This window comes from Nomascus leucogenys, chromosome 5 (genome assembly GCF_006542625.1).
Source record: "Nomascus leucogenys isolate Asia chromosome 5, Asia_NLE_v1, whole genome shotgun sequence".
NCBI lineage: Eukaryota > Metazoa > Chordata > Mammalia > Primates > Hylobatidae > Nomascus > Nomascus leucogenys.
The window spans coordinates 7,225,755-7,253,498 of NC_044385.1; the positions used below are offsets into that span (position 1 = coordinate 7,225,755).

Here is a 27,744-nt window from a genome sequence, read left to right on the forward strand (position 1 = left end):
TATTTAACTTTTACACGAACATCCTGTTTACATTTCTGCCTGCTTTGCTATTGGTTTTCTGGTCTCTTTGTCAATTTCTCAAAGTTGTTCCTTTATGTTCATCCATTCTTTCACCAACCATTTATTGAATACTTATGATATGCCAAGCACTACTTTGGGCACTGAAGATACAGCCATAAGCAAGACAAATGAAATCACTGCTTTCATGAACTGTGTCTAAGTGGGCAATTAAAACAAATATACATAAAATCTAATGTCAGTAAATATAAAATGTAACAGCAAAATGATGAGTGCTGGGGAGACAACATGGAAGAATATGCTTTCCACTTTCAGTTGATTGCAAAAATGTCTTCACAGTGTGGTACCATTTTTTTCTCTTTTTTTTTTTTTTTTGAGACGGAGTTTCACTCTTGCTGCCCAGGCTGGAGTGCAAAGGCTTGATCTCGGCTCAGTGCAACCTACGCCTCCCGGGTTCAAGCCATTCCCATGCCTCAGCCTCCCAAGTAGCTGGGATTATAGGCATGCGCCACCAAGCTCGGTTAATTTTTTTTTTGCATTTTTAGTAGAGACGGGGTTTCACCATCTTGGTCAGGCTGGTCTCAAACTCCTGACCTCAGGTGATCCACCCACCTCGGCCTCCCAAAGTGCTGGGATTAGCAGCATGAGCCACGCTTCTCGGCCTATTTTTTTAAGACTATGCTTTTCGGAGGAGTTTTAGGTTCAGAGGAAAATGAAAGAAAGGTAAAGAGATTTCCTGTATACCTCTTACTCCCATATACCTCGGTCTCTTCCATTACCAACACGTCCCAACCAGAGTAGTACATTTGTTACGGTTCAGTGAACCTACACTGACGCATCATTATCGCACAGGGGCCATCATTATCACACAGGGGCCGTAGTATACATTAGGGTTTATCATTGGTTTTGTGCATTCTGTGGGTTATAATGACAAGAATCCACTATTGGAATATCATATAGAGTCGTTTCAGTGCCCTAACAATCCTCTATGCTCTACCTGTTCATCTCTTCCACCCCCGGCAACCAGTGATCTTTTTACTGTCTCCATAGTTTTGCCTTTTCCACAAAGTCGCATTGTTGGAGTCGTACAGTGTGCGGCCTTTTCAGATTGACTCTTCTTTCACTTAGTAATATGCACTTAAGGTTCTGCCATGACTCCTCATGGCTTGGTAGTTCATTCCTTTTTAGCACTCAATGATGTTTTGTTGTCTGGGTGTACCAGTCATTTATTTATTTTGTTTTGTTTTGTTTATAGTGCCTTTTCTTCTTTTCTGTATAGAAATTTTTAAATTTATGTGAATTCACATTTATCAGCTATTTGTTTTATGGCTGCTAGGTTTTGTATCTTAATTAGAAAGCCTTACTATTTTACTATTTATCCTTACTATCTTACTTTTAAAATTGTTTCCTTTTTTATACTGTACAGTTCATTTAAACCTCAATCTTTTGTTTTTGCTTTGGGGCACCTTTTGGAATTCTCTCAATTGACTTCTTACTCTTATTTCAAATAAAAGATTTTCCCAACTGGATAGAAGAGATGCTAACATTTTTATTGTTGTTGTATGGCTATATTGTGTTAGGTCCTGTACTATTCACTTTCACATTCATAATTTCATTTTGAAAAAGTAAAAATTAGCCTGTGAAAACACACACACACATGCACACACACACATATCCAGATAATTATTCCCATAATATTGTAATACCTGAACCAATGCTGTCCAAGAGTTTCTTAATGACGTAAGAGTTCTATATCTGCAGTGTCCAGTAAGGTGGTCACTGGCCACATGTGGGTAATGAGCACTTGAAGTGTAGCTGGTGAAAATGAGGAACTAGCCAGGCACGGTGGCTCATGCCTGTAAACCCAACACTTTGGAAGGCTGAGAGGCAGGTGGATCACCTGAGGTCAGGAGTTCAAGACCAGCCTGGCCAACATGGTGAAAGCCCGTTTCTACTAAAAAAAAAAAAAGAAAAACAAATAGCTGGGTGTGGTGGCACGCACCTGTGATCCCAGCTACTCGGGAGGCTGAGGCATGAGAATCACTTAAACCCAGGAGGCAGAGGTTTGCAGTGAGCTGAGATTGTGCCACTAAACTCCAGCCTGGGTGACAGAGGGAGACTCTATAAAAAAAAAGAGAAAAGAAAAGAAATAAATGAGGAATCAATTAGCTACATGTGGCTAGTGGCTAACATATTGAACAATACAGTTCTGGACCATTCAGTGCTGAAAAAAAGAAAGTCTTACCGTCTTACAACCTAATTCACATTGAAGACATGAGTAAGGAGACTTAAAATATTTCCTTCTTTGTTTGTTTTCAGATGTTTTGAGTTTTATACCTATTAAGGGATAATTAATACACAACCTGGATAGCTGTAAAGTATAAAATTTTGATGCATTTGGACACACGAATATATCCCTAAAACCATAGCCATAATCAAAATAGTAGAAATTTTTATTCTCCCCAGAAGTTCCCTTGTGCCTTTTTGAAACCCATTTTTCTTCATTTTCCCTCACCCCACCCCATCCCTAGTCACCACTGGTCTGCTTCTTGTCAGGAATGAGACCTCCTTTCCCACATTCACATTTCAGTGAAGATCACAAGAGGAGACTGGCTATCCCACACCAACCTGGTAGTAATAACACCCGACTTCTGCACCCTGGAGTGGTGTCAGAAGAAGCCTAAGGGAACATCAAGACTTCTGCCATCAAACAATGGCGACCAGGCCACCCTCACTGCAGTGTCAAATTTCTACCCTCAGCAGGTGGTCATGAAACAGCATTTCCCTCTTCTGGAGGAGTGGTGTCATCAAAAGCCAACTACAACAGAGGTTTAAATTAAACCCAGAATCGCATAACAAAATACAAAGATGTCCAGCTTTCAATTTTAAAAAATATTCATCAGGCCAGGCTCAGTGGCTCACGCCTGTAGTCCCAACAATTTGGGAGGCCGAGGTGGGTGGATTGTTTGAGGCCAAGAGTTTGAGAACAGCCTCGCCGACATGGCGAAACCTCATCTCTACTGAAAAAAACAAAACAAAAAAATTAGCCGAGCATGGTGGCACATGCTTGTAGTCCCAGCTACTTGCCAGGCTGAGACACGAGAATCATTTGAGCCTGGGAGGTAGAGGTTGCACTGAGACAAGATCACACCACTGCACTCCAGCCTGAGTGACAGAGTGAGACGCTGTATTAACAACAACAAGAACAAAATACTCGTCATAACAAGAACGAGGAAGACCTCAAACTAAATGGAAAAAATTGTCAAGATTGAGAGGACAGAGATAATAGATTGGCTTACAAAGATTTTGAAGTATCCATGACAAACTTGTCCAACTTGCGGCCCAGGACATCTTTGAATATGGCCCAAAAGCAATTCGTAAACCTTCTTAAGACATTATGAGGTTTTTTTTTTTTTTTTTTTTTTTTTTTTGTGATTCTTAAAAATCTCATGGGCTATCATTAGTGTTAGTGTATTTTATGTGTAATTCTTCTTCCAGTGTGGCCAGGGAAGCAAAAAAAGATTGGACACCCCTGATCTATGATAAAAATTATTTAATAATAATAATAATAATATGCTTTAAGCATATTAAAAACTAGAAGGCCTCGGGAAATAAACTGAAATTCTCAGCAAAGAAATAGAAGTTATAAAAAAAAAATGGAAACTTTGGGACCGAAAAGGACAATATCAAAAAGAAAAACTCAGTGGATGGGCTCAATGACAAAATCGATAAGACAGAAGAAACCGCTAAGTCAGTGAAATAGAAGATAGAACAACAGAAATTACCTAATCTGAACAGCAGAGAGAAAACAGACTGACAAAAAGGAACACAGCCTCTGGGATGGAGATCTTTTGTGGGTTTATAACAAAAGATCTAACGCTGGTGTCATTGGAGTTATGAAAGGATAGGAAAAAGATAAGGGGACTAAAAAAGTGCTTGAAGAACCTTTCCTCAGCTTCCGCCAAAGTGCTCGGTCCATCCGCGTCCAGCAGCGCCAGCCCCACACTCGCCCGCGCCATACCCTCCATCTCCCAGCATGCCTGTGTCTACCTGGCCCTCATTCCGCACGACGATGAGGTAGGTGACTGACTGTCACGGAGAATAAGATCAATGCCCTCATTAAAGCAGCTGGTGTAAATGTTGAACCTTTTTGGCCTGGCTTGTTTGCCAAGGCCTGGCCAACGTCAACGCGGGGAGCCTCCTCTGCAGTGTAGGGGCTGGTGGACCTGCCCCAGCAGCTGGCTCTCTCTGCACCAGCAGGAGCTTCTGCCCCCTCTGCTGCTGCTGCTCCAGCTGAGGAGAAGAAAGTGGAAGCAAAGAAAGAAGAATCTGAGAAGTCTGATTGTGACATGGGCTTTGGTCTTTTTGACCAAACCTCTTTTATAATGTGTTCAATAAAAAGCTGAACTAAAAAAAAAAAAGTACTTGAAGAAATAATGGCTTAAAAACATCACAAGCATAGCAAAGATATAAACCTTCATTTGAAGAAGCTGAGAGAAGCCCAAATAGGATAAATAAGCCCAATGAAATGCATGCTGAGCCACTTAATAAACATTTGAAAACTGCAGACAACCACAAAACAAACATCTTGAAAGCAGTCAGGGAAAAATGACACCTTAACTAGAAGAGAAAAATGATTCAAACCACAGCAGACTTCTCATGAACAACCATGGATGCCAGAAGAAAGTGCCACAAAATTTTTCCTTTCCTGCTGAAAAGAAAGAATTGTCAATCCATAATCCTCTGCCCAGCAAACATTTTCCTGAGGCATAACGGGGAAATCAAAACATTCTCAGATGAAGGAAAACTAAGCGAATTTGTCACCAGCTGACGAACTCTAACAGAATGATTAAAAGGAATTTTCTAAATAAAAGGGAAATGATAAGAAAAGGAACCTTGGAATATCAGATAAGAACAAAACATGGTAAGCAAACATGTAAGAAATACAATAGACATATCTTCTCTTGATTTTCTGAATTTTTTTCTTTTTTTTTTCCTGAGACAAAGTCTTGCTCTGTTGCCCAGGCTGGAGTGCAGTGGCACAATCACTGCTCACTGCAACCTCTGTCTCCTGGATTCAAGTGATTCTCCTGCCTCAGCCTCCCAAGTAGCTGGGATTACAGACATGTGCCCCCTTCTCGACTAATTTTTGTATTTTTAGTAAAGATGGGGTTTCCCCATGTTGGTCAGGCTGGTTTCGAACTCCTGACCTCAAACGATCTGCCCACCTCGGTCCCCCAAAGTGCTCGAGATTACAGGTGTGAGCCACTACACCCAGCCTTCTGAATTTTTTTTTATTGTTTTGATTGTTAAAGAAAAAAATGTAACAACGTCTGATGTGATTCTAAATGTACATAGAGGAATTAGCTAAAAAACATTAAAAATTGGGGAGAGTAAAGGAACATGAAGAGACATAGGTTCCATACTTCACTTTACTCAAATTGGTAAAGCGATTACACCAGAAGGCTGTAATAAGTTGTGTGAATATAATTTTATCATCAACTAAAAAGAGCTACACAATAATGCATTCAAAAATATTTAGAGCTAGGTGCGGTGGCTCACACCTGTAATCATACTTAGCACTTTGGGAGGCTGAAAGAGGAAAATTACTTGAGCCCAGGAGTTTGAGACCAGCCTGGGCAACGTAACAAGACCCTGTCTCTACAAATAATAACAATAATAATAATAATGATAATAATAATAAAAACATTAGTAGGGCATAGTAGCATGTATCTGTGTTCCCTCCCAGGCTGAGCTGGGATCACTTAAGCCCAGGAGGCTGAGGCTACAGTGAACCATTTTCATGCCACTGCATTCCAGACTGGGTGACAAACCAAGACTGTAAAAAAAAAAAAAAAACTTAGAAAATTGAAATGGATTTTTTAAAAATATTAATGCAATCCACTGGAAGGCAGAAACAAGAAAAAAAAACCCAGAAAAAATAAAATGGCATACTTAAGCCCTATCAGTAATTACATTAAATATACCATCACATATCGGTAATTACATTAAATATAAGTAATTACAATTTAAAAGACAGAGGCCAGCAGAGTGGATAAAATCATGGCTTAACTACATGCTATCCCCAAGAAACTTGCTTCAAATATAACAACATAGTCAGGTTGTAAGTAAAAGAATAGAAAAAAGATATGTGGTGCAAAATTGATTAAAGGAAATCTGGAATAGGTATATTAATTTCATATGAAGCAGACGTCACCACAAGGAAAAGTGGAAGCAGTAAAGGGAGTCATTAGATAATAATGAGGAGCTCATTTTTCCAAGAAGACATAGCAAACTTAAGTGTGTATGTATCTAGCAAGAGAGATTCAAAATATATGAGGCAAATGGATAGAACTGAAAGAAGAACTAGACTATTCCATTATTAGAGCTGAGACTTTCATACTCCTCTATCAGTAATTGACAGATCGGTAGATCAAGCAGGCAGAAAAATCAGTAAGGCTGTAGATGACCTGAAGAACACGATCAATCAACTTGACCTGATTACAGGATATTCCAACTAACAGCAAAAAGCATGGTCTGTTTTGCTTTTCATGGTCTCAAGTTCACCTGAAACATTCTGTAAGACTGTATTTTGGGCCATTAAACACATCATAATAAGTTTTAAAAAATAGAAATTATACCAAGTATGTTCTCTGATCACAATGGAATCAAATTAGAAATCAGTAAGAAAAAACTAAAAGGAAACTCTCCAAACATTTGGAAATTAAACAGCACACTTTAAATAATATTGAAGAATCTTCTGGAAAATAAAAAAAAATAAACAGAATAAAAATAAAATGTAACATGTCAGTTTGTGGAACACTGCTAAAGCAGAGCCGAGAGAAATATTTATAACATAAATGTATACATTAGAAAACATGAAAGTTTCCAAATCAGTCATCTAAACTCCAAACTCTAGAACAGCAAAATAAACCCAAAGCAAGCAAGAGTAAGGAAATAATAAAGATAACAGCATAAATCAATGGAATTGAAAACATTAAAATAATTTAAAAACCAATGAAACAAAGAGCTGGTTCTTTATAAAAATTGATAAATTGACAATTCTGTAACAAGACAGATCAAAAAAAAAAAAGAAAAGACACAAATTGCCATTTTTGGGAATGAAGCAGGGGAAATGACTACAAAACCTGCAGACATCTAGAGGATAAAAGAATACCATAAACTTAAACACATAATTTGACATCTTATACAAAACTGATCAGTGTCTCAAAAACCACAAACTATTACAACTCACCCTGTATGAAATGGATAATTTGAATAGCCCAGTCAATGACTATTAAGAAAATTAAATTCATAATTTAGAAATCTCTAAAAAAGAAATCTCCAAAAAAGAAATCTCCAGGTTCATGGTTTCACTGAAAAAGTCTACCAGACTTTTAAAAAATTCAATTATACACAGTCTCTTCCATAAAACAGAAGAGGAGAGAATATCTCTCAACTCATTTTATGAAGCTGTTATTACCCTGATGTCAAAACTAGAAAAATGAAGTAGAGAAAAGAACACAACAAACCAATATCCCTCATTAAGATGTAAAACTCCTTAGTAAAATATCACAAATAGAATTTAGCAATATATAAAAATAATTATACACCATAACCAAGTGGTTTTATTTCAGAGATGCAGGCTGGTTAAATATTCAAAAATTAACCCTGTAATCCAGCAAATTAACAGGATAAAAAAGAGAAATCACCTGATCATATTAGCCAACATGGAAAAGCTAGTAGACAAAATTCAAAACTTACTCATAATAAAAACTTTCAAAAAACAGGAATGGAAGAGAAATTCCTCAACTTGATAAAGAACATCTACAAAAAACTTTAGGCCAGGTGTTGCGGTTCATGCCTTTAATCTCAGCACTTTGGGAGGCTGAGGTGCAAGGATCACTTGGAGACCAGGAGTTTGAGATCATCAGCTGGAAAACATAGTGAGACACTATTTCTACAAAAATTTAAAAAATTAGCCAAGCATGGTGGCACACACCTTTAGTCCCAGCTACTTGGGAGGCTAAGGTGGGAGGACTGCTCAGGCCCAGGAGACCGAGGCCACAGTGAGCCATGATGGACTCTAAACAGGACAATAGAGGGAAACACAGTCTCAAATACCTATAATAAGAAGTTTACTTTACATGTAGTTGTAAAAGACTGAATGTTTTCCTCTAAAATTGAGAACAAGGCGAAGATTTATTTAACATAATGTTGAAATTTCTAGTCAGGGCAATAAAGCAAGAAAAGGAAATAAGAGATATACAGATCAGAAAGGAAGAAATTAAAAGCTTCCCCTCTTTGCAGATGATATTATATTTACCTGTTAAATCCCAAAATATCTGCAAAAAAACCTTCTAAAACTAAGAATTGAGTCCAGAAAGATTATGGGATATGCAATAAATATACAAAAGTAAATTACATTTTCGTATACTAACAGTAAACATGTAGATGCTGAAATCAAAAACACAATACCATTTAAAATTGCTCAAAAATTAAATAGGTGTTAATCAAAGTTTGTTTAGGACTTGTATGCTGAAAACTGCAAAATGCTGGTGAGAGAAATAAAAGAAGATGTAAATAAATGGAGAGACATACTTCAAATCCATGAACAATAACCTTGTATAAAAGCCAGTTCTCCCCCAAATTGATACACAAGTTTAATGAAATTCCTTTCAAAACCCCAGCAAGATTTTTTTGTAGATATAGACAAGATAATTCTAAGATTTATAAGTAAACAAATGAAATAGAACAGGTAAAACAATTTTAAAGGAAAAATAATGGAGGAATTTATTATATGTTTATATTATATATTCAAGACATTACATAACTGTGGTAAACAGAACTGTGTGGTATTGGTAGAAGGATAGACATGTTGATCAATAAAATAGAATAGAGAATCCAGAAATAGATCCATACAAATAGACACAATGGATTTTTGACAAAGATGGAAAAGCAATTCAACTGAGGAAAGATAGCTGTGTCAAGAAATGGTGCTAGAGCTATTGGACATTCACGGGCAAAAAGGAAGTTCGACCTAAGTCTCACAACTTATACAAACACTAATACAAAATGGAAAATTAAAACGAAAAAAAATTTTAGGAAAATAGTAGGAGAAATTATTGGATATCTTGGTCTAGGCAAAGAGTTCTTAGATTTAATGCTATAATCTATAAAAAGTTGATAAATTGGACTTCATCAAAATTAAAAAAATTTTTTTCTGAAAAAGACCTTGTTAAGAAGGTGGAACAACAAGCTACAGAGTAAAAGAAAATATCTGTAAACCACATATCCAAGAGAGGACTAGTATGTAGAATATAAAAAGAACTCTGAAAAAACAATAGCAAAAAAAATTAATTAGAAAATGGTCAAAAGACATGAAGAGACGGTTCACAGAAAAGGATGTACCTACACCAAAAAAGCATATGAAAACATGTTTAATACCATTAGCCACCAGGCAGACACAAATGAAAATCGATACATACTATCAGAATGGTTGAACTAAAAAATAGTAACACTAATGTTAGCAAGGATGGGAAGAAACTGAATCACTCCTACATGGCTAGTAGGAATGTAAAATGGCTCAGGCCCTCAGGAAAATAGTTTGGCTCTTTCTTTCTCTCTTTCTTTCTTTTTCTTTTTTCTTTTCTTTCTTTCTTTCTTTCTTTCTTTTCTCTTTCTCCTTCCTTCCTTTCTTTTCTCTCCTTCCTTCCTCTCTCTCTTTCTTTCCTTCTTTCTCTCCATCCCTCCCTACCTCCCTCCCTTCCTTCCTTCCTTCCTCCCTCCTTTCCTTTCCTTTCCTCTTTCTTTCCTTCCTTCCTTCCTCCCTCCCTCCCTCCCTCCCTTCCCTCCTTCCTTCCTTCCTTCCTTCCTTCCTTCCTTCCTTCCTTCCTTCCTTCCTTCCTTCCTTCCTTCCTTCCTTCTCTTTCCTTCCTTCTCTCTCTCTCTCCCTCTTTCTTTTTTTTAAATTTCATTTTAATTTTTGAGATGGAGTTTCACTCTTTCACCCAGGCTGGAATGCAGTCGTGCAATCTCAACTCACTACAACCTCTGCCTCCTGGGTTCAAGTGATTTTCCTGCCTCAGCCTCCTGAGTAGCTGGGCCTACAGGTGCACACCACCATGCCCGGCTAATTTTTCTTTTCTTTTTTTTTTTTTTTTTTGTATTTTTAGTAGAGACAAGGTTTCAGCACCTTGGCCAGGTTGGTCTTCAACTCCTGACCTCGTGATCATTCAATACCTCGTGGTATTGAAATTACATCTTCAATAATAGAAAACATTTTAAATAGAACCCCAAAGATGGCATCATTAATTGGTATTTTCAATATTTTGTCACAGCAGGAAATATTCAGGGTTATGTTAAAAAAGATTCACTCTTTTGGATCTGGGCCTTGGTCTATACGTAGCACTATATAGAGCACATTCATGTGCCAAAATAATTAGGATGGGCACAAAAGCACCTTGCCTTAGCTATAGTTCTTTTTGTTTTTGTTTTTGTTTATTTTGTGAGACAGAGTCTTGCTCTGTCACCCAGGCTGGAGTGCAGTGGCATGATCTTGGCTCACTGCAACCTCTGCCTCCCAGGTTCAAGCTATTCTCCCGCCTCAGCTTCCCGAGTAGCTGGGACTACAGGCGCACGCCACCACGCCTGGCTAATTTTTTTTGTATTTATAGTAGAGACGAGGTTCAGCATCTTGGCCACACTGGTCTCGAACTCCTGACCTCGTGATCCACCCATCTTGGCCTCCCAAACTGCTGGGATTACAGGCATGAGCCAATGCGCCCAGCCTGAGCTGTAGTTTTGACTATGCATTCATTTTGTCAATCTTTAATGTATTGGGAAATTTCTGGAATTGGAATCTTCTTTGATCTGCTTGGACCTTCTGCCTCATCCACCTCTTGACCAATGCTGGTACTCTCTGCTAATAAAGAATAAAAAGTATTATCTCTACCTGTCAACAGATACAGCAACTGTGTCTGGACTAGATTGATGAGGTCTGGGCCTATCCAGTCAAGAGCAAGTTTTTTATTTATCAATCAATAAACATTTTCTTTATCTCATATGTCCTTCATAGAGGCAGTTAGACAGTTAGACATGGCCTGTGTGTAGCTGAAAAAAAAAAATATGTGTTGAGGGCAAGAATGATCCACTAGGATTTTCTTTATGCCTACCAGCTAGCATATGGAATTGATTAATCGATTAATAAATAATTTCTTCAAATGTGTTCCAATATATTAGCTGATCCAAAATTCATAGTTATATCTGAACATTTTACACACTTACTTACTACTCTTTTTATTTTCTTTGAGTCTAAAGAACCATAGAACTAAAACATAAAAATATAAAATTGTCTTTAAAAAGGGATCCAATATCCCCATCCTAAGGAAACACTGCGGACTTAGTCTTCTCTTGATTTTTCTACAACTTGCTTTATCAAAATAAAAGTTGCACATCAAGGAACCCTATTTTCCTTCCTTCTCTTAACTCCGCATTTCCCACACTTACTGTCACCATCCCACACAAGAGGCAGACGTGATGTTTCTCTGAGTGCAATTTGGGATAAGCTCCTCTGGTTGATAAGGAATCCTCCTGAGCTCCAGTAGAGGGCAGGAAATAATCCTGAGGGTGGTCTCCATTGCCTTTTATCTCCTCATTATTGTCATCTTTGCTGCCTTGCTGTTTTTGCTGCCTATGTTTAAAGCTTCTTAGGCTTTGAAGAGAGACAAAATGCCTGCTTTGCGTCTGAAGAGATATTTTTATGATTTCTGGAACTTACACAACAAAGATTAAAAATCTAGTTAAATCCCCATGATCTTGAGAAAATGTCTGCTCAAGGAACAGCCAAGGAGCTCTACCACAGAACTCTAATTTGTTTTCATTGTACCTTGCCAGAGGGTAGGGAAATATATTTTTACTTTTCCTATCCTCAGAACAAAGTAGTAGTAATTACGATGAATATCGGGCTTCTATCCTATTGATTTGAAGATTCAGGTTATATCAACAAAACCGAACATTTTCTGTGACTCTGCTCTTAGGGCAAGGGGCAGAGAACTCTAAAGAGCAACAACCTAGAAAGAAAATGTAATCAACCAGATAATTTGCTTTTTGCCATGACATCTGCAAATGCATTTAAATGACTGCTGAACAACATTTTTAAAGTCTCGTAGGCAGATGCTTCAAATGTATCTCAGGTTTACTGAAAGGAAACATATCTGTTTTGATTATTTTGTTTCCATTGACCTTTGAGATTTCATAGGTGTTATTAGCTATGGAATATTGGAAGAAGGGCTTTATATCACGAGTTTGATCCAGCTTCAAATTGTGAGCAGAAGTTAATTTTTTTAATTCTATGAAAACTGAGTAATTTTCTCTAGATACACCTGATGTATAAAAATCCAGAAGTAACAATACTCAATTACATGTTATTCGTTTTAGAAAGTGAATTATTTACTTAAAAATATACCCACTCATAAAAATACACAATCATATACACATCACGAAGTTTCTTTGAATAGCTGTTTTAGTGCACATGAAGTGTGGTTTCATTCACATACACAAAAACAATGTATTCCTACTCTGCTTTACAGCACTATAATAAGTTCATAGAACAAAACACATTTATATTCATAGCAAGGCAGAATAACATATTCATTTCATTCAAAATTTGACATTTTGCTTTTGAATTCCACTTTTCCTCTCTTTTCTGCTTTTTTTTTATGATGAAACATAAAAGCTTTACAAACTGGAAGGAAGCTGTAGTTTACACCCATTGTTATGTCTGCAAAGCACTCATTCTTTCTGGAAAATGCCTCCATCGATACCTCTCGCCAGCGTGACCATTTTTATGCACAGTGATCCATCTTTTCTTGCCACAGTTGGCTGATACAGGAACGGGCACCTCCCTGCAGCTGAGACCCTTCATCAGGAATTAAGACTTAGGACTACAAGATTTCAGCTTCAAATGGCTTGCCGTCTTCAGTGGCAGAGATTTTAACCCAGGAGCTGTGAGCCTTCATGACCCACAGACTTTGTGGATGGAAAATAGCAAAGGTTGTTTCTTAGAGAGAAATGAAGATGTCCAGAAAGGAACAAGGATGACAGTCTCTGCCTCCATGAGTCCTTGAGGCTCAAATACATCCTTTCCCTTTAGTTCTGGGTACCTTTTTGCAAATTCCTTCTTTGATAAGTTTATGTTTTTATACTTCCCTCAAAGATCACTCTTTACAACCAACAGTGCCCTGATGAAGTAACTTAAATTTTGTTGTTGTTGTTATATTAATCTTAATAGATATTAGCAGTTGTTTTTTTTAATTAAAAAAATGTCAATGCCTCTAGCCCAAAACCACCAGGAACACGCCTATAATTGAACAAGTCAACTTTATTCTTTCTTGAAGGTAGGGAGAATGCACACCATCGGGAACCATGGGGTGTCTCAGTAATTGGGTGTTAGGGAGAATCTATTATAGGATTTTGGCATTGGTAGTCATGGAAAGGATCTGAAGAAGTGGGCCTTTGCTCTAGATTGGATGCTGTCAGGAAGTAGGGACAAATCCATGATCCGGTATCTTTTTTTTTTTTTTTTTGAGACAGAGTCTTGCTCTGTCACCCAGGCTGGAGTGCAGTGGCACCATCTTGGTTTACTGCAACCTCGAACTCCCTGGTTTGATTCTTCTGCCTCAGCCTCCCGAGTAGCTGGGATTACAGGCATGTGCCATCATGCCCAGCTAATTTTTTTTTTTTTTTTTTTTTTTTTTTTTTTTTTTTTTTTTTTAGTAGAGACAGGGTTTCACCATGTTGGCCAGGATGGTCTCCATCTCCTGACCTCGTGACCCACCTGCCTTGGTCCCCCAGCATGCTGGGATTACAGGCGTGAGCCACCACGGCTGGCCTGATTGGGTATCTTAATACATTTTTTCTACAGGAGGACAGATCAGACAAGACTAAATATGGGATTGATAAAGAAGCAGCAGTCGCTCATGTTATCCAGGATGGAATTTGGTATTTTATGGCTCAGCCCATGTTCGTGTTTTGTTTGTGTTCAGATCTGATTACAGAGTGGTCTTGTTTTATCTTGACCTATGAGGGTTCTAGAGTGGCCTTGTCCGATGTTAATGTTCTTCTATGAAATTGTTCATATTTACCAGGGAAGCACCAAGACATAGCTGTGAGTGCCCAGCCAGTTCCTGGAAGCCAGTGGCTGCTTTTCTCTTTTTTCAGTACCCACTTTTGGCCAAAGGCAGACAGAACTAGGACACCGGCCATTAATTGGTGATATCCAGATTTTTGCCATTGCTGAGATTTCTCAGATCAAGGGGTTAGAGAACATAGTCTGTAGCTGGGCTGGAGTTCATCTCTTCTGCTCCTTTGGTTGCAGGTTGCTTTGTTGAACCCTCAGATGTGACAGTGGCTGTGCAATCGTATTTAAGGCTCTGGACAGGACACAAGTACTCAAATAAACAAAATGTTATTCTTAGATATTAGCAATTACTTATTTGAAAGATTGCGGAGAAATTTAGTTCATTAATTCAGCTTTACAAAAGGGTAATATGCTAGCTTTAAGCGAATCACTTCATTTCTCAAACAGAAATCCTGCAGTGTTTTAAGTTAAACTGAAATTCTGCAGTGTTTTAAATTACAGAAATTCTGCAGTGTTTTAAACTGAGTTTAATTTAAAAATTAAAGAAATTAAATTGAGTTTAATGTAAAGAAATTCTGCAGTGTTTTAAATTTAATTGAGTTAAAATTATAATTGCATGACAAACTTTTTAAATTATGATAATGAGAGATACACTGTGGTGTCATACTAGATGGAGTCACCATTAGAGCTGACTTTTTCAGCATTTTGAGTCTTTTCTGTATAGAGTATATGTCCATAAATAGTGACTCATGCCTTCAGTAAACATTTAATGATGATCTGTGTTGAGGCACTTTGAAGAGAATGGTGGAAACGTGATGAGTATGATGTCGTTTCTTCTCTCAAGGGACTGACAGATCAGTTAATTTGCTTCGCTCAACATTCTTTCTTGTTCCTAAAACTGCAGATCCTCAGCCAAACTTCTGCAGAAACGCAACAGATGTTTATTACACGCTATTTGATGATAATAAACATTTATTGTGCCTACTTCAAGGAACCAAGAATAATGTTGGAAAAATTATTTTTAGTATGTAGAAAGTCTTCTATTTAGTGAGAGGTTCTAAGAATAGTTGGCTGAGCATGGTGGCTCATGCCATGTGATCTCAGTGCTTTGGGAGGCTGAAGCAGGAGAATCACTTAAGGCCAGGATTTCAAGACAAGTCTGGGCAACATAGCGAGACCCCATCCTCCAAAAAATAATAATAAAAAAAAATTGCCAGGCATGGTGGCTCACACCTGTAATCCCAGCTACTTGGGAGGCTGGGGCAGGGGGAATTGCTTGAGCCCAGGAAGTTGAGGCTGCGATGAGGTGATTGTTGCACTGCCTTGCAGGCTGAGTGAGACCCTGTCTTAAAAGGAAAAAAAAAAAAAAAGAAGAATAATAGCTATAACATCAAAAATCATGGATTATGGATTATTTATGATATTCACTAAATAAAAATATTTGTATTGTCAGCACTGTGTCTATGTGGTTCTGAGGCTTCAGCAAAGGTATTTGGGCAGTACAAAGAGCTTTTCCATTTCCCTGAGACACATTGCAAAGGTCAGCGTCTTTGCCTCAGGAATAATTTGCGCACCTTCTATGGTGATTAAGAGCTAAAGTTTTCACTAATGTCTTTAGCTGAAAATTATGAAAATACTTTAGTTTTGTAAAGGATACAAATCAAATGTGTTCCATTTTGCTTGCTTACAAAGTCCTCATATATTTACAAATATTTTGCAATTTTTTTCATGAATGCTTAATATTTTTGTGTACCTCGAATTCAGATTTAGTTTGTGGATAGCTGTAGGTGACACTTGTAGCTAAAGATGTGCTCTAATCCTGGGGGCCGGGGGTAGTGGACGTGGACTGTAATGGAAGTAATACAGGCTTAGGACAGAGCCTGGTCCAGGCCTTTGCACTCTGCAGGGGGCATAGGTAAGGAAGTTCGTTTGCCATCAGATCCGTGGCATGGGTGAAAAAATAATGTTGAAGTTTAAGATCAATTTAACATCATGTTTAATAATATTGGTGTTTAAATTACATGCCAGTAGAATATTCTTTGCATGAAGGATACTATTCTTTTTAAACTCTCTCAAAATAGAATATGGGGAGGGGAGTCTTGCTATTTATTCATCCAATGTTTTGTTGACATTTACTGATCATCTTTTACATGTCAGGCACTGGTCTTGGTGTTTGGGATCCAAAGATGAATGATACATGCTCCTGGCCTTCAGTGGACTTCTATTGCAAAGAGGAAGACAGAGAAAAATAAAGACAGGATGATAAAACCATTGATAAGTAAAAAGAATGATAAAGATGTTAATAGAATGTAAATAAAAAACACGTTACCTAGTAAGATAGGGTGGGGTGGGCACAACAGGCTTCCTGGAGTAGATAATGTTTGAATTGAACTTTATGGCCTCAGTTGAGATTCACCACAGGAAAAAGAGATGAAGATAGAAGAGCATTAGCAAAATCATGGAAGGAAGAAACAGTATAGCAGGTAGAAAACTATGAGCAGTGTGATGAGGAAGAATTCAGCTTGTTTGTTTTTGCTTGTTTTCATTTTAAATAATATACTGCTAGGATTCGACAATAATAAAACCTCTACTGCTTCTTCTGAACAGATGGAGCACAAAGCTCTGCAACTCTAAAAGTGACATATGCCTGTATAAACTTTCCATAGGCTACAGTCAAAGTGTGATTTCAAAAAATTCACAGGTTACTTTGAGGGCTCCAAAATCAAGATAAATAGAATGCTACAATATTCTACATATACATTATATGTGAAAAACTTTAGCAGACCCAGCCATTTATTTATTTATTTATTTAATATAAAGCTGGGAAATTGCTGTAAAGGTGGCATTCCTACTACACTTCTCTGGACTGTAATGCTCCATTTTAAATCTGAGTCATGCTTCTCAAAATGACTCTATAGGAGCACGTTTCTCTTTCAGTCTTCTGGTTCCAATAAGATACTGGATTTTTTTCCCTTTCTCTCTCCACTTATCTCTTCAAGGAGTTGAGGTCTTACTCTTACAGATGGAGCATAGGTTAACATGGTGAGTCTGGGTAAGAATTTAACAATTTAAAAATCTATAACCTAAAACCATAAATATGTTGGGGTGATCACACAATAAAAAAACTACTACAGCATCTGCTAAGTGACACTAACAGTTGGTCAAGTCCAATTAAATTGACTCCTTCAGAGCTGAACTGAGAATACACTTGTGACAGAAATACTCAAAAGTAGGCTAAGAAAGAAAGTTTCCTATTCTCTGAAGTAAACATACTTTTAAATTAGGCTTCTTTGTATTTCTTTCTGCCCAGAAAAAAAAGAAAAGGAAAGAAAGCATAATAGAATAGTTTAAAAAACTTAGTCTCTAAGAGCATTTTTCAAGTCATTTTTCACAATAAAAAATATGTATAGTCCTGGAATGAATGTTTGGCTGTCTTCAAAAGAATGGAAAATTTCCAGTGGCTGCTCACATATGTTCCACAAATAGATGCTCAACTCTGAAAAATGAGCAGGGTGCTTGGGGCTTGTGCAGAAGATTTGTGTATCTGGGAATCGACATTGGTCAAGGATCACTATATATATATATGTGAAAAGCTGAGTTCTCCTTTTCTTTTTCAACGGGAAGATCATGCTTCAAGATAACTTAGACTATAAGGATGAACACAACACCGGGACACCATCAACTGCCTTCTGGAGAATGATCTCCTTTCCTTTTGACCCTCAGAGCTGTTTTAGTAAAACTTCCTTTAAGATCTGGATGAATCTGTCTTCCCAAGTGATTTAAATCCATGGCAGCTGTAAAAGGAACACAAGTTCAAGTCAATACTCGGAGTTATTTTTTAAATGCATGCATGCTGAAATTGACATTGAGTATGAATGTTCTCATAAATTTTGGGACTTTATTGTCAAGTTTAGTAATCAAATTTATTCTTAAATTGATTTTGAACTGGTTTAATTCAGGCAGCTAGAATTATTTTGCCAATGTTAATGTAATTAATTTGCCAAATCTCTGAGGCGGGTAGACAGCAACTCTAGCCAGCCTCCAGGAGAGGCTGAAATGGAATCTTGGTTCACACTGAAGTTTGATTCAATTCACGCAGGCATAACACAGTTTACTATGTATGCAAACAATTCACATACATATTTTTCCTATTTTATGTAGAAAAGAGTTATGCAGAAAACCAATTTTAAATACAAATGAATGTCTCAAGCAAATCAGTTGCTAAATCTTCCATTTCTGCTCTTATTTTCATCATTCTATTCATCTATGCCTCCAGGCTAGAAACTTTGACTTCTTTTTTAATCTCTCCTACTTATAACCTTTATACCTAATTAGTCGTAAAGTCCTGAAACAAGTCTGTAATTTTTTAAGAAATTCCTTTGTACACTGAACTAAGACCTTTTCCCTTCATTCTTGGATTGCAACTAGTAGACATGTCGACTGCCTTGCCTTCTTTTTGACTACAAGGCATTTCATATATATTGCAATCATACTCCTTAAACTTACTTTGATAATGTCATTCTTCTGCTCAAAAATATTGCATGTCTCTTTCTCTGCTTTCCTTATGGGGGGGAAGAAAATTAATTCTTTAGCCTAGAATTCAAGACCTGCTGAATATACTGTGTGCTGTTATTACTTTCAAGTTTCTATTATTCTCAGCACTTACATATAGACAGTGTACAGTAAATTATTTCTGTTGACTGCTTTTCCACCTTTTAGTTTCTACGTAGGCCCCTTCAGCAACTAAATTTCTCTCTTATTCATGGATAAAAATATATCCTTCAAAATCTAGCTCAAACGTTATGTTTTCTGCAGACCCTCTCTTGTCTCTTCTGTGTGAAGTAGAAACACATTCGCTCATACTTTGTATTCATCACACATTGTTAAGCACTTACTATGCTCCAAATATTCAAAGATGAATATGACACCCTGCTTCAAAGTTCTTACTTTGGAGCATCCATCAAATAAACAGCTGGGGCAATGGTGTGTGATCAACACGACAATAAAAGACTACATGGTTTCCAATGAGGTTTCATGGACAGTACTGTAAACTCAGTGGACAAGCGGAAGGGCCAAGGCAAGTTCTGTTATGTCAGTGAATCTTGAGTGTCTTAAAAATAGTGGGAAGACATTTCAGTCAGGGAGAATACTGCTATGGAGACACAGAGACTTGAAATACATAAGAGGGTTCAAAAACCAAAAACAAATTTCATTTGGCTTGAGAGGGGATACAAGGATGAGGTGGGTACAACCAAAAATGAGACAGGAACCACCTTATAAAGTACTGGTTATGCTGTGCTAAGACTTGTACCTGAAATATAGGAGATGCTTAATAAACACTTATTTAGTAAACAAATCACTTTCTACTACTACAGTAAATTTTATTTACATTTAAATATTTCATATTTAATAATTTACTAGTTTACACCTTGGTTTATTGACGGACAGCTAAGTATCCATACTCTGTGTTTTCAGCATTCCACCTGGGGTAGATCCTTAACCTGTCATTGTAACAATTAGAAAAGTTCCTTCTAATATGAGCACCAAAGGTGGAGAATTCTTAAATATATATAAACAAAATGTTCACATCTGTTTGTGTTTTTCTTTTTTCTTTTTCTAGGTTCAGACATTGTTCAATGGTTGATAAAGAACTTAACTATAGAAGATCCAGGTAAATAAATCATTTTCCCATTACAAGAACTTTTTTCTTAGTGGTTTTAAGAAATATGTTTCCTCAGGGATATTTTAATATGGCATGCAAGCAAACCTCCTGAAAAATTATAATTCAGTTTGAACTGTGCTTTTAACATTATATAAATTTTATGGTAGTCAAAACATATTTCATTAAAAGTTAGCATATTTGTACAATTTTTCACATCCTTAATTCTGCTGTATTATTTGATTCAGGTCATTGGTGATCATTAGACTGGATCAGCTGTATACATGTCCATAAAATAATTGTATATATAATTTATGGCAAGTAATTATGAATTAATGAACTTTCCCTCTATAAGACAGATACATCTCATTAACTTATAATTTTGCCTTAACTACAGCTTTAAATGCAGTTTGAAATCAGTATTTTATTTGTAATTCTGATCTTTTTTATTGTGTCTACATGGGGTGTGTGTGTGTGTGTGTGTGAGAAATGCTCTATTTAAGTCATAAACCTGTTCACTGTGTTGGACATTATGTCTATTCTGTAGCAGAAAACTAATTTCCAAAGTAAGGGAACAATTTTTTATGAGTTCACACTTCGCATTGCCTGGAACAAGATCCTACATATGCAAAGCATTTAATGACTTTTTTTTTTTTTTTTTTTTTTTGGAGGCAGAGTTTCACTCTTGTTGCCCAGACTGGAGTGCAATGGTGCAATCTCGGCTCACTGCAACCTCTGCCTCCTGGGTTCAAGCAATTCTCCTGCCTCAGCCTGCCGAGTAGCTGGGATTATGGGCGCGTGCCACCACATCAGGCTAATTTTTTTGTATTCTTAGTAGAGTCGGGGTTTCACCATGTTGGCCAGGCTGGTCTCGAACTTCTGACCTCAGGTGATCCACCCACCTTGGCCTCCCAAAGTGCTGGGAATACAGACGTGAGCCACCATGCCCAGCTACATTTAGTGGCTTTTTAAAAATATGTAAAACCTTTCACACGTGGCAAACAATTCACATCACTGAAAGAAAATAAGATGCATATTGTTCAGAGAAGATTTTGAGAAAACAGAAAACAATAGTCATGAAAAGCTGGCATTACAGTGACTGCAGAAAAGGTCAGTGATATGCCAACCTATGTAACACACCCTTCCATCAATAAGAGAGGAACTTGGCATGGTTGTGGTTCCTGCCTCTGGTAATTATCACCTTAAAATGGTTTAGAATTAACAGTATACGGCCGGGCGGGGTGGCTCACGCTTGTAATCCCAGCACTTTGGGAGGCTGAGGCGGGCGGATCACGAGGTCAGGAGATCGAGACCACAGTGAAACCTTGTCTCTACTAAAAATACAAAAAAATTAGCCAGGTGTGGTGGCAGGCGCCTGTAGTCCCAGCTACTCAGAGAGGCTGAGGCAGGAGAATGGCGTGAACCCGGGAGGCGGAGCTTGCAGTGAGCCAAGATTGCGCCACTGCACTCCAGCCTGGGTGACAGAGCGAGGCTCCGTCTCAAAAAAAAAAAAAAAAAAAAAAAAGAATTAACAGTATACGAAGATGCGAGGTTTTAATTTTTTCTTATTTTAAGCTAGCTTTATAAAGCAATACCATCAAAAGATGCAGCTCAAATTCTGTCCATAAAGGCCTATGTACACCCCCAGCTCATTTGCTACATGAGCTTTTAAAATACTCATTGTTGAAGATTAAATGGTACTAAAAATTAGGTAAAGATAAAGCAGCTATTGCCAGCATCATATTATCACCAGGTGAAAAGGGGAGATAATTAATAGGAAAGGAAGCTACAGTCTTACCAAGTTCACATTTCAGCCTCACCTCAGTGGCATGCCTGCTTTTTTAAAACTATAGGACCAGACAAATAATCCCAGTGATAAAAAATAGATTGACACAGTCATGGCTAATCAGCAAACTACTGATTGGCAAAGACTATTAAGGATCAGAGGTGAAGCAGATTTAAAAGAGTATTATTTCTGTAAGGTAAAGACTGGGTCAGGCACGGTGACTCATGCCTATAATCCCAGCACCTTGGGAGGCTGAGGCGGGTGGATCACGAGCTCAGGAGTTCGAGACCAGCCTGGCCAACACGGTGAAACCCCGTCTCTACTAAAAATACAAAAATTACCTAGGTGTGGTGGCACACGCATGTAGTCCCAGTTACTCGGCAGGCTGAGACAGAAGAATCACTTGAAGCCAGGAGGCGGAGGTTGCAGTGAGCCAAAATCACAGCACTGCACTCCAGCCTGGGCGACAGAGTGCGACTCCATCCCAAAACAAACAAACAAACAAACCTGAAGGTGTAGTTCAGTAAAAATCTAAGAAACAGGAAAAATCTTCACAGATATCATAAGCTAGTAAGAAACAATCATTGTTTATAATTTACAGGTAGGATCTTGTTTTAGCTATAATGTGTAGGGAAAACTGATTTTATTTGCTTGCTGGACACTTTGAGGAAGTTTTTAAGATTCATTAGAAGCTGTTATGAAGAGATAAAGTCAAATGTATCCAGGAAGAAACATACATGTTCTTTAGTCATATTTATGACAGGCTGAAAAATTAGTTTCTGATCTGTTGATTTGTTTTTTTGAATGAAGTAATTCACCCTAGACAAAATCCAAGGCTCCGTACTGGTTTCAAGAAGAGTTAAGAAGCATTAATGATTGTTCTGAATATGTAACAGATTGTGCACATGGAAAATGAATCAATCTGGTGGCTATTCTGATCCCAATTTGATGTGGTTAATAATGTAGCTGATATCATGAAAGTTACTTTGATGGCTGCCTGTGTGACACCAATCATACCTGTTGAAACTGGTCATGAAGGGAGACTAAGTAGTTATAATGCTAAGTCTAGTTTTAACTCTATCAAAAACTCCCTCAAGATGTTTAAAAATAAGAAAGAAACCCATGCCTAGTTTCTGTCTTGTGTGCTGTCTGGTAGCCAAGTGGTCGTTTGAAGATCTCTAGGGATCGTTTGATGTTCTAGAAGTCAGTAATTCGCTGAAAGAGGGTTTTGTGGCAAGATGGAAGAAGAGACTAATTCTGGGTATGGGAGCAGGTTCCAATGGCCCATTTGGACACAGGAGGAGAAGGTTGAATGATCTTCAGGACCATACTTAAGACCAATGAGTCTATATTATTTGCACACTTAGTGTTCAGTGTTTTATCAATGAGCACTTAATAACTCATTTCTATTACAGCAATCCAGGACACATTTAGCTGAATATTTTACCAGAGATTTTGGTACCATTAGACACGTAGTCATATTTTGTTATTATTTTAAAATACACAAGGATTTGAACTTTTTGTTAAAATTTAGGATTTTTTTTTAGTTTACATATATGTATAACACACATATACAGAATTAGACTAAAATGTTTTTCTTCTGCTTTGTGAGTACACTTTTATAAAATATATCTTTCTAGGAAAATTCCATTTCTTCTTTCACACTTTCATTCATCTAACAAATATTTACTGAGTTCTTCCCATGGGCCAGGCACTGGGAATACAGAATGAATACTCTCTCTTTGAACAAATTGATTGTCCTTTCCTTCCAGAATATCACACTCATACTCTTCCATCTTTTTCACTGGCCATTTGGTTTGGTCTCAGTCTTCTGTAGTGGCTTTTCACTCTCAGCTAATCCGTAAATGTTGGAAGGTTCAGGTTTCTGTCCTAGGTTCCTCTCCTTTCTGCATCTACACGCTGTTGCCAAGTGACATATGTTGAGAACGCTCCAATTCATAACTTTCATGCTGACCTCTCCACAGTGCCCCACACTCACTTCTCCAGTGCCTAAGGCCTCTCCCCTGAAAGGTCAAACTCAACACAACCAAAATGGAACCCCGATTTCTCCACCTCTCAAACCTACTCCTTATTGTAATCCCAAGCTCAGTTACAGAGTTGAGTCTTCTAATCAAGAATATACTCTGTCTTTTCCTGTCTTCAATTTTGATATGTGGTCTTTCAGGAGTGCTTTAAAGTTTTTAAAATATAGACTTTGCACTTTTCTTACTAGGCTTATTTCGGTTATTTTATTATGTGTTATTATTATATGTGGGTCTTTTCTTCCTATATATACTTTTTATTGTTTACATATATGAAAATGATTGATTTATATATGCTAATTTAATATGTAATTTCTTTGCTACACTGTCTTTTTTTTTTAAAGAAATCTTAACTAGCTTATTGGAAAACTACAGTACTTTTCCCAGCAGTTTATTAGGATTATATGTAGTTGTTCAAAGCCTTTAATTATTTGGCAGAATGTTTTGTTGCCTGTGCATATGCTGTTTTTTAAAACTGATTTTTTATCCTGCCTAGATACCTGTAATGCCTTTTCTTTCCTTGAAATTCAAAGTATAAATGGGCCATTGCCATTTCATTGCTTATTTTGTGATGTATTTACAAATTTGGTGACGGATTTAAGTCTGTTGATTCAGGTTTTTCCTAATTGAAGAAATTTTTTTTCTGTTTTGTTATTTAAGCTCATTTTCTACATTTATAAAATGCATATAATAGTAACGTCTATTACTCAGTGCTTTCCTGAGGATTTAATAAGTATTACATACAGTGTAAAGCAGTTATTACCAAATCTCTTACATAATAGTTCAGAAAATCTTGATTGGCAATTATAGGTATTTTTGTATTTTTTATAATAATTGTAACTAATTATTTGCTTGCTTATTTGTTCTCATTTTCTGTTTTGAAACAACATTTACTGATATGCTTCACTCTTTTCTACATCTCAATTATTATTTTCTCTGTTTTAAAATTCATTTTTTGGCTTTCTCTCTCCCTTCTCCCTTCCAGATTAAGTTTTTAAGTTTCTACATCATAACATTAATTCTAATTTTCTTCACTGCCGATTCAGCCCTTTACAGATGCTAATAGAGAATATATCTATTATTGCATGTTTAACTTTTCATCATTTTCTTATTTTTTTCTAGTTCTCTATTTCTACCTTCCTTTAGAAAGTTCTCTTCTAATCATAGACTCTAAGTATAAAATTCTCTTGTAAGTTATCTTTCATCAATTGCTTTCTTACATCATGTCATTTAAGTTGAGTATTTTAGGTATATATAGATACTATTATAATCATACTTTATGTCATTGCATGTCTTAGAAATATTTGTGAATTTGTTTTGTGAATTTTTCTCGTTTACTTTGTCTCTGGCATGAAGGACTCTACATGCAACTGATCTTTAGTTACATGACAGGGTGGATGGAGTCCCCTTAGATTACTTAATGTCTGTATATGTCAGTGGGATCGTCTCCATTTTGCAGCTGGAGTTGGCATTCTGGTTAATATAAATTTGCATTAATAAGTTAGCTTTTTGAGAGACTAAGTATGGTGGGGAGCGAGCTGGACCTGTCAGTAATCCTTGCCTCAGGATATCATCATGATATCATATTGTCTCTGAGTGTGATGGACTTACTTCATTGGAACACATTTCTGTCCTGTATTCAATGTTGTCCATTGCCACGCTGCCTCCAAGACATGGCCATGGCTGATTTCTTCTGTGGTGTTTGCCCTCCACTGCAGGGAGAGAAGCTGTCCATATTTGCAGTGGTTTGATTAGTGCAGCCCCACTGCAGCTGTTTTTTGGTGCTGTTGATCTACTACAGTGAATGGGATTCAAAGTGTTGTGCCGCCTTCTCACATATATTTTGCTGTTTCCACCCTGGCACTGAGGGTTGTTTGAGTAATCTCCTAGAGTCTTCTCTACTTAGTACTGTGGTGCTGTCTCAGGAGAATGTTGCAATCTGGTCTTATATATGGAATATTGGTTAGACTTTCAGACCACTTGCTGCCCTAATTTATAGTGCCAATGCAGATTTTTATTTGTGTCAATTATTTGTTTGTGGCATTGATAGTTAAACTTCATGTTGCCATCATGTCAAAAGTTTATATTTTGATTTGTACCTTTCAATCATATCACTAAGAATCTAAAAGGAGTGTATTTACGTGTGTGTGTTTGTGTTATATATATACATATATATGTGTGTGTGTATATATAATTCACATATGCAAATGCAAAACACAGAATAAATTGCATTAGTCTTACAATTGGACTGTGGTTGACAGATTAAATAAAATGGCTACTTTGATTTCATAGAGAGGAAAATTAATGTGCAGCAATCGTTGGATAAGGGCAGGGGGATTGGAAGGAAGAATTTAGTCCTTGGTAAACATACGTCTACATTGTTGAAATCTGTACTAGTCAAGGTTCTCCAGAGAAACAGGACAAAGCAGTGTGTGTGTGTGTACAGATGGATAGATAGATAGATGATAGATGACAGATAGATATAAATAGATAAATGATAGATGATAGATAAATGATAGAGAGATAAATGATAGATGATAGATAAGTGACAGATGATAGAAGATAGATATAGATAGATATATACAGATAGATGATAGATGGATGATAGATAGATGATAGATGTTAGATAGGTGATAGATAAATGATAGATGATAGATGGGTGATAGATGATAGAGAGATAGACAGATAGATGATAGATGGATGATAGATGATAGATAAATGATAGATGATAGAAGATAGATGGATGATAGACGATTGATAGATGATAGATAGATAGATAGATAGATAGATAGATAGATAGATAGACAGACAGACAGATAGATAGAGATTTTAAGGAATTTGCTCACACAATTTTGAGAACTGGTACTTCTGAAATTCATAGAGCAGGACGGCAGACTGGAGACCTAGGCATGAATTCATGTTTAAGGAGGTCTGGTGGCAGAATTCCGTCTTCCTTGGAGAAAATCTGTTTCTTTTCTCTTAAGGCCTTCAGCTGATGGGATGAGGCCCACCCACATTACAAAGAGTAATCTGCTTTACTCAAAGTCTACTAATTCAAATATTAATCTCATCCAAAAATACCTTCACAACAACATCTAGACTGGTGTTTGGCCAAATATCAGGGCACAGTGGCCTAGCCAGGTTGACATATAAAGTTAATCATCACAGCACCCATTAGGAAGCATACCATCTAACACTAATGTCTTCTGTTGACAGTCCACCCCATTGCTTCCATGTTGTCACATGTTCCCATTGGCAGAGCCCCTTCCTAGCTATTGACACTCTTTGCTTTAGCCAGGCTCACTCTGGGGACACAGCAACTAATCAGACCTCAAAGTAGGAAACTGTGCTGTGCATCCAAAAGCCCTGTGCTATTTTGCTTTTTTACTCTCGGTTGCATTAAAGTAACTCCACTGCTTCCTTAGATTTTTGGCATATCTGGCACTTGGTAAGCTGTCAGCTAAATATTTTTCATTCTCTTGCCCTTCAGCCTCTAGCACTGGCTTCTTACAATGGTATTCTCAGGGTTACAAGCACAACGTGAGTTTCTGTTTGTGTCACATTTGCTATTGCCTCATCCACTAAGACAAATCCCCTGGACAAGTCCAAAGCTGCTGTAGGGAAGGACTGTACAATGCACGGATATAGGGCTGTGTGAACAAATTGGGGCCATTACTGGCAACATTCTTCCACGTTCGTATTTCCTCTGCCTTTTAAACCTGCCCTTCTGTGATAAGTCCTACTATCCTTAGGGTTGAGTTTGCAAAATTTATCTTCCAGAACAGATTTATTGTTTTCTTAGTAAACCCATTGTAAACAAAATGGCTTAAAATGCGGATAGAAGAATAAGATTAAGAATAAATATAATTTATCTAGGATAAAAACTTAATGACAAATACCTGCAAAGTTTCTTCCTCTAGAAGCAATATCTGTTGTAAAAATACCAGTGAAAATCAAGATTCAGGCAAATCGACCAGATGTTTTGCTTACACACCATCAAACAACTGGATCAAGTAACTTAATTACCACTGAATTAATTAAATCAATCCATTGTGCACACCATTATATAGAGTCTGTCATCTGCCTCCCAAGCCTGCCA

At 37.2% G+C, this 27,744-nt stretch overlaps 1 protein-coding gene and 1 pseudogene across 5 annotated transcripts in view; both read left to right on the forward strand.

The window, feature by feature from the left end:
* RGS7 (regulator of G protein signaling 7) overlaps window positions 1–27,744 on the forward strand; it is a 582,263-nt gene that overhangs the window by 370,352 nt on the left and 184,167 nt on the right. For all 5 annotated transcript variants that reach the window (XM_012506446.2, XM_030812615.1, XM_030812616.1 and 2 more), the window contains exon 4: window positions 19,779–19,829. In XM_012506446.2, the coding sequence (XP_012361900.1) occupies window positions 19,779–19,829 (51 nt within the window). The remainder of the gene's footprint in view (window positions 1–19,778; window positions 19,830–27,744) is intronic.
* On the forward strand, window positions 307–4,968 carry LOC115835139 (annotated as a pseudogene).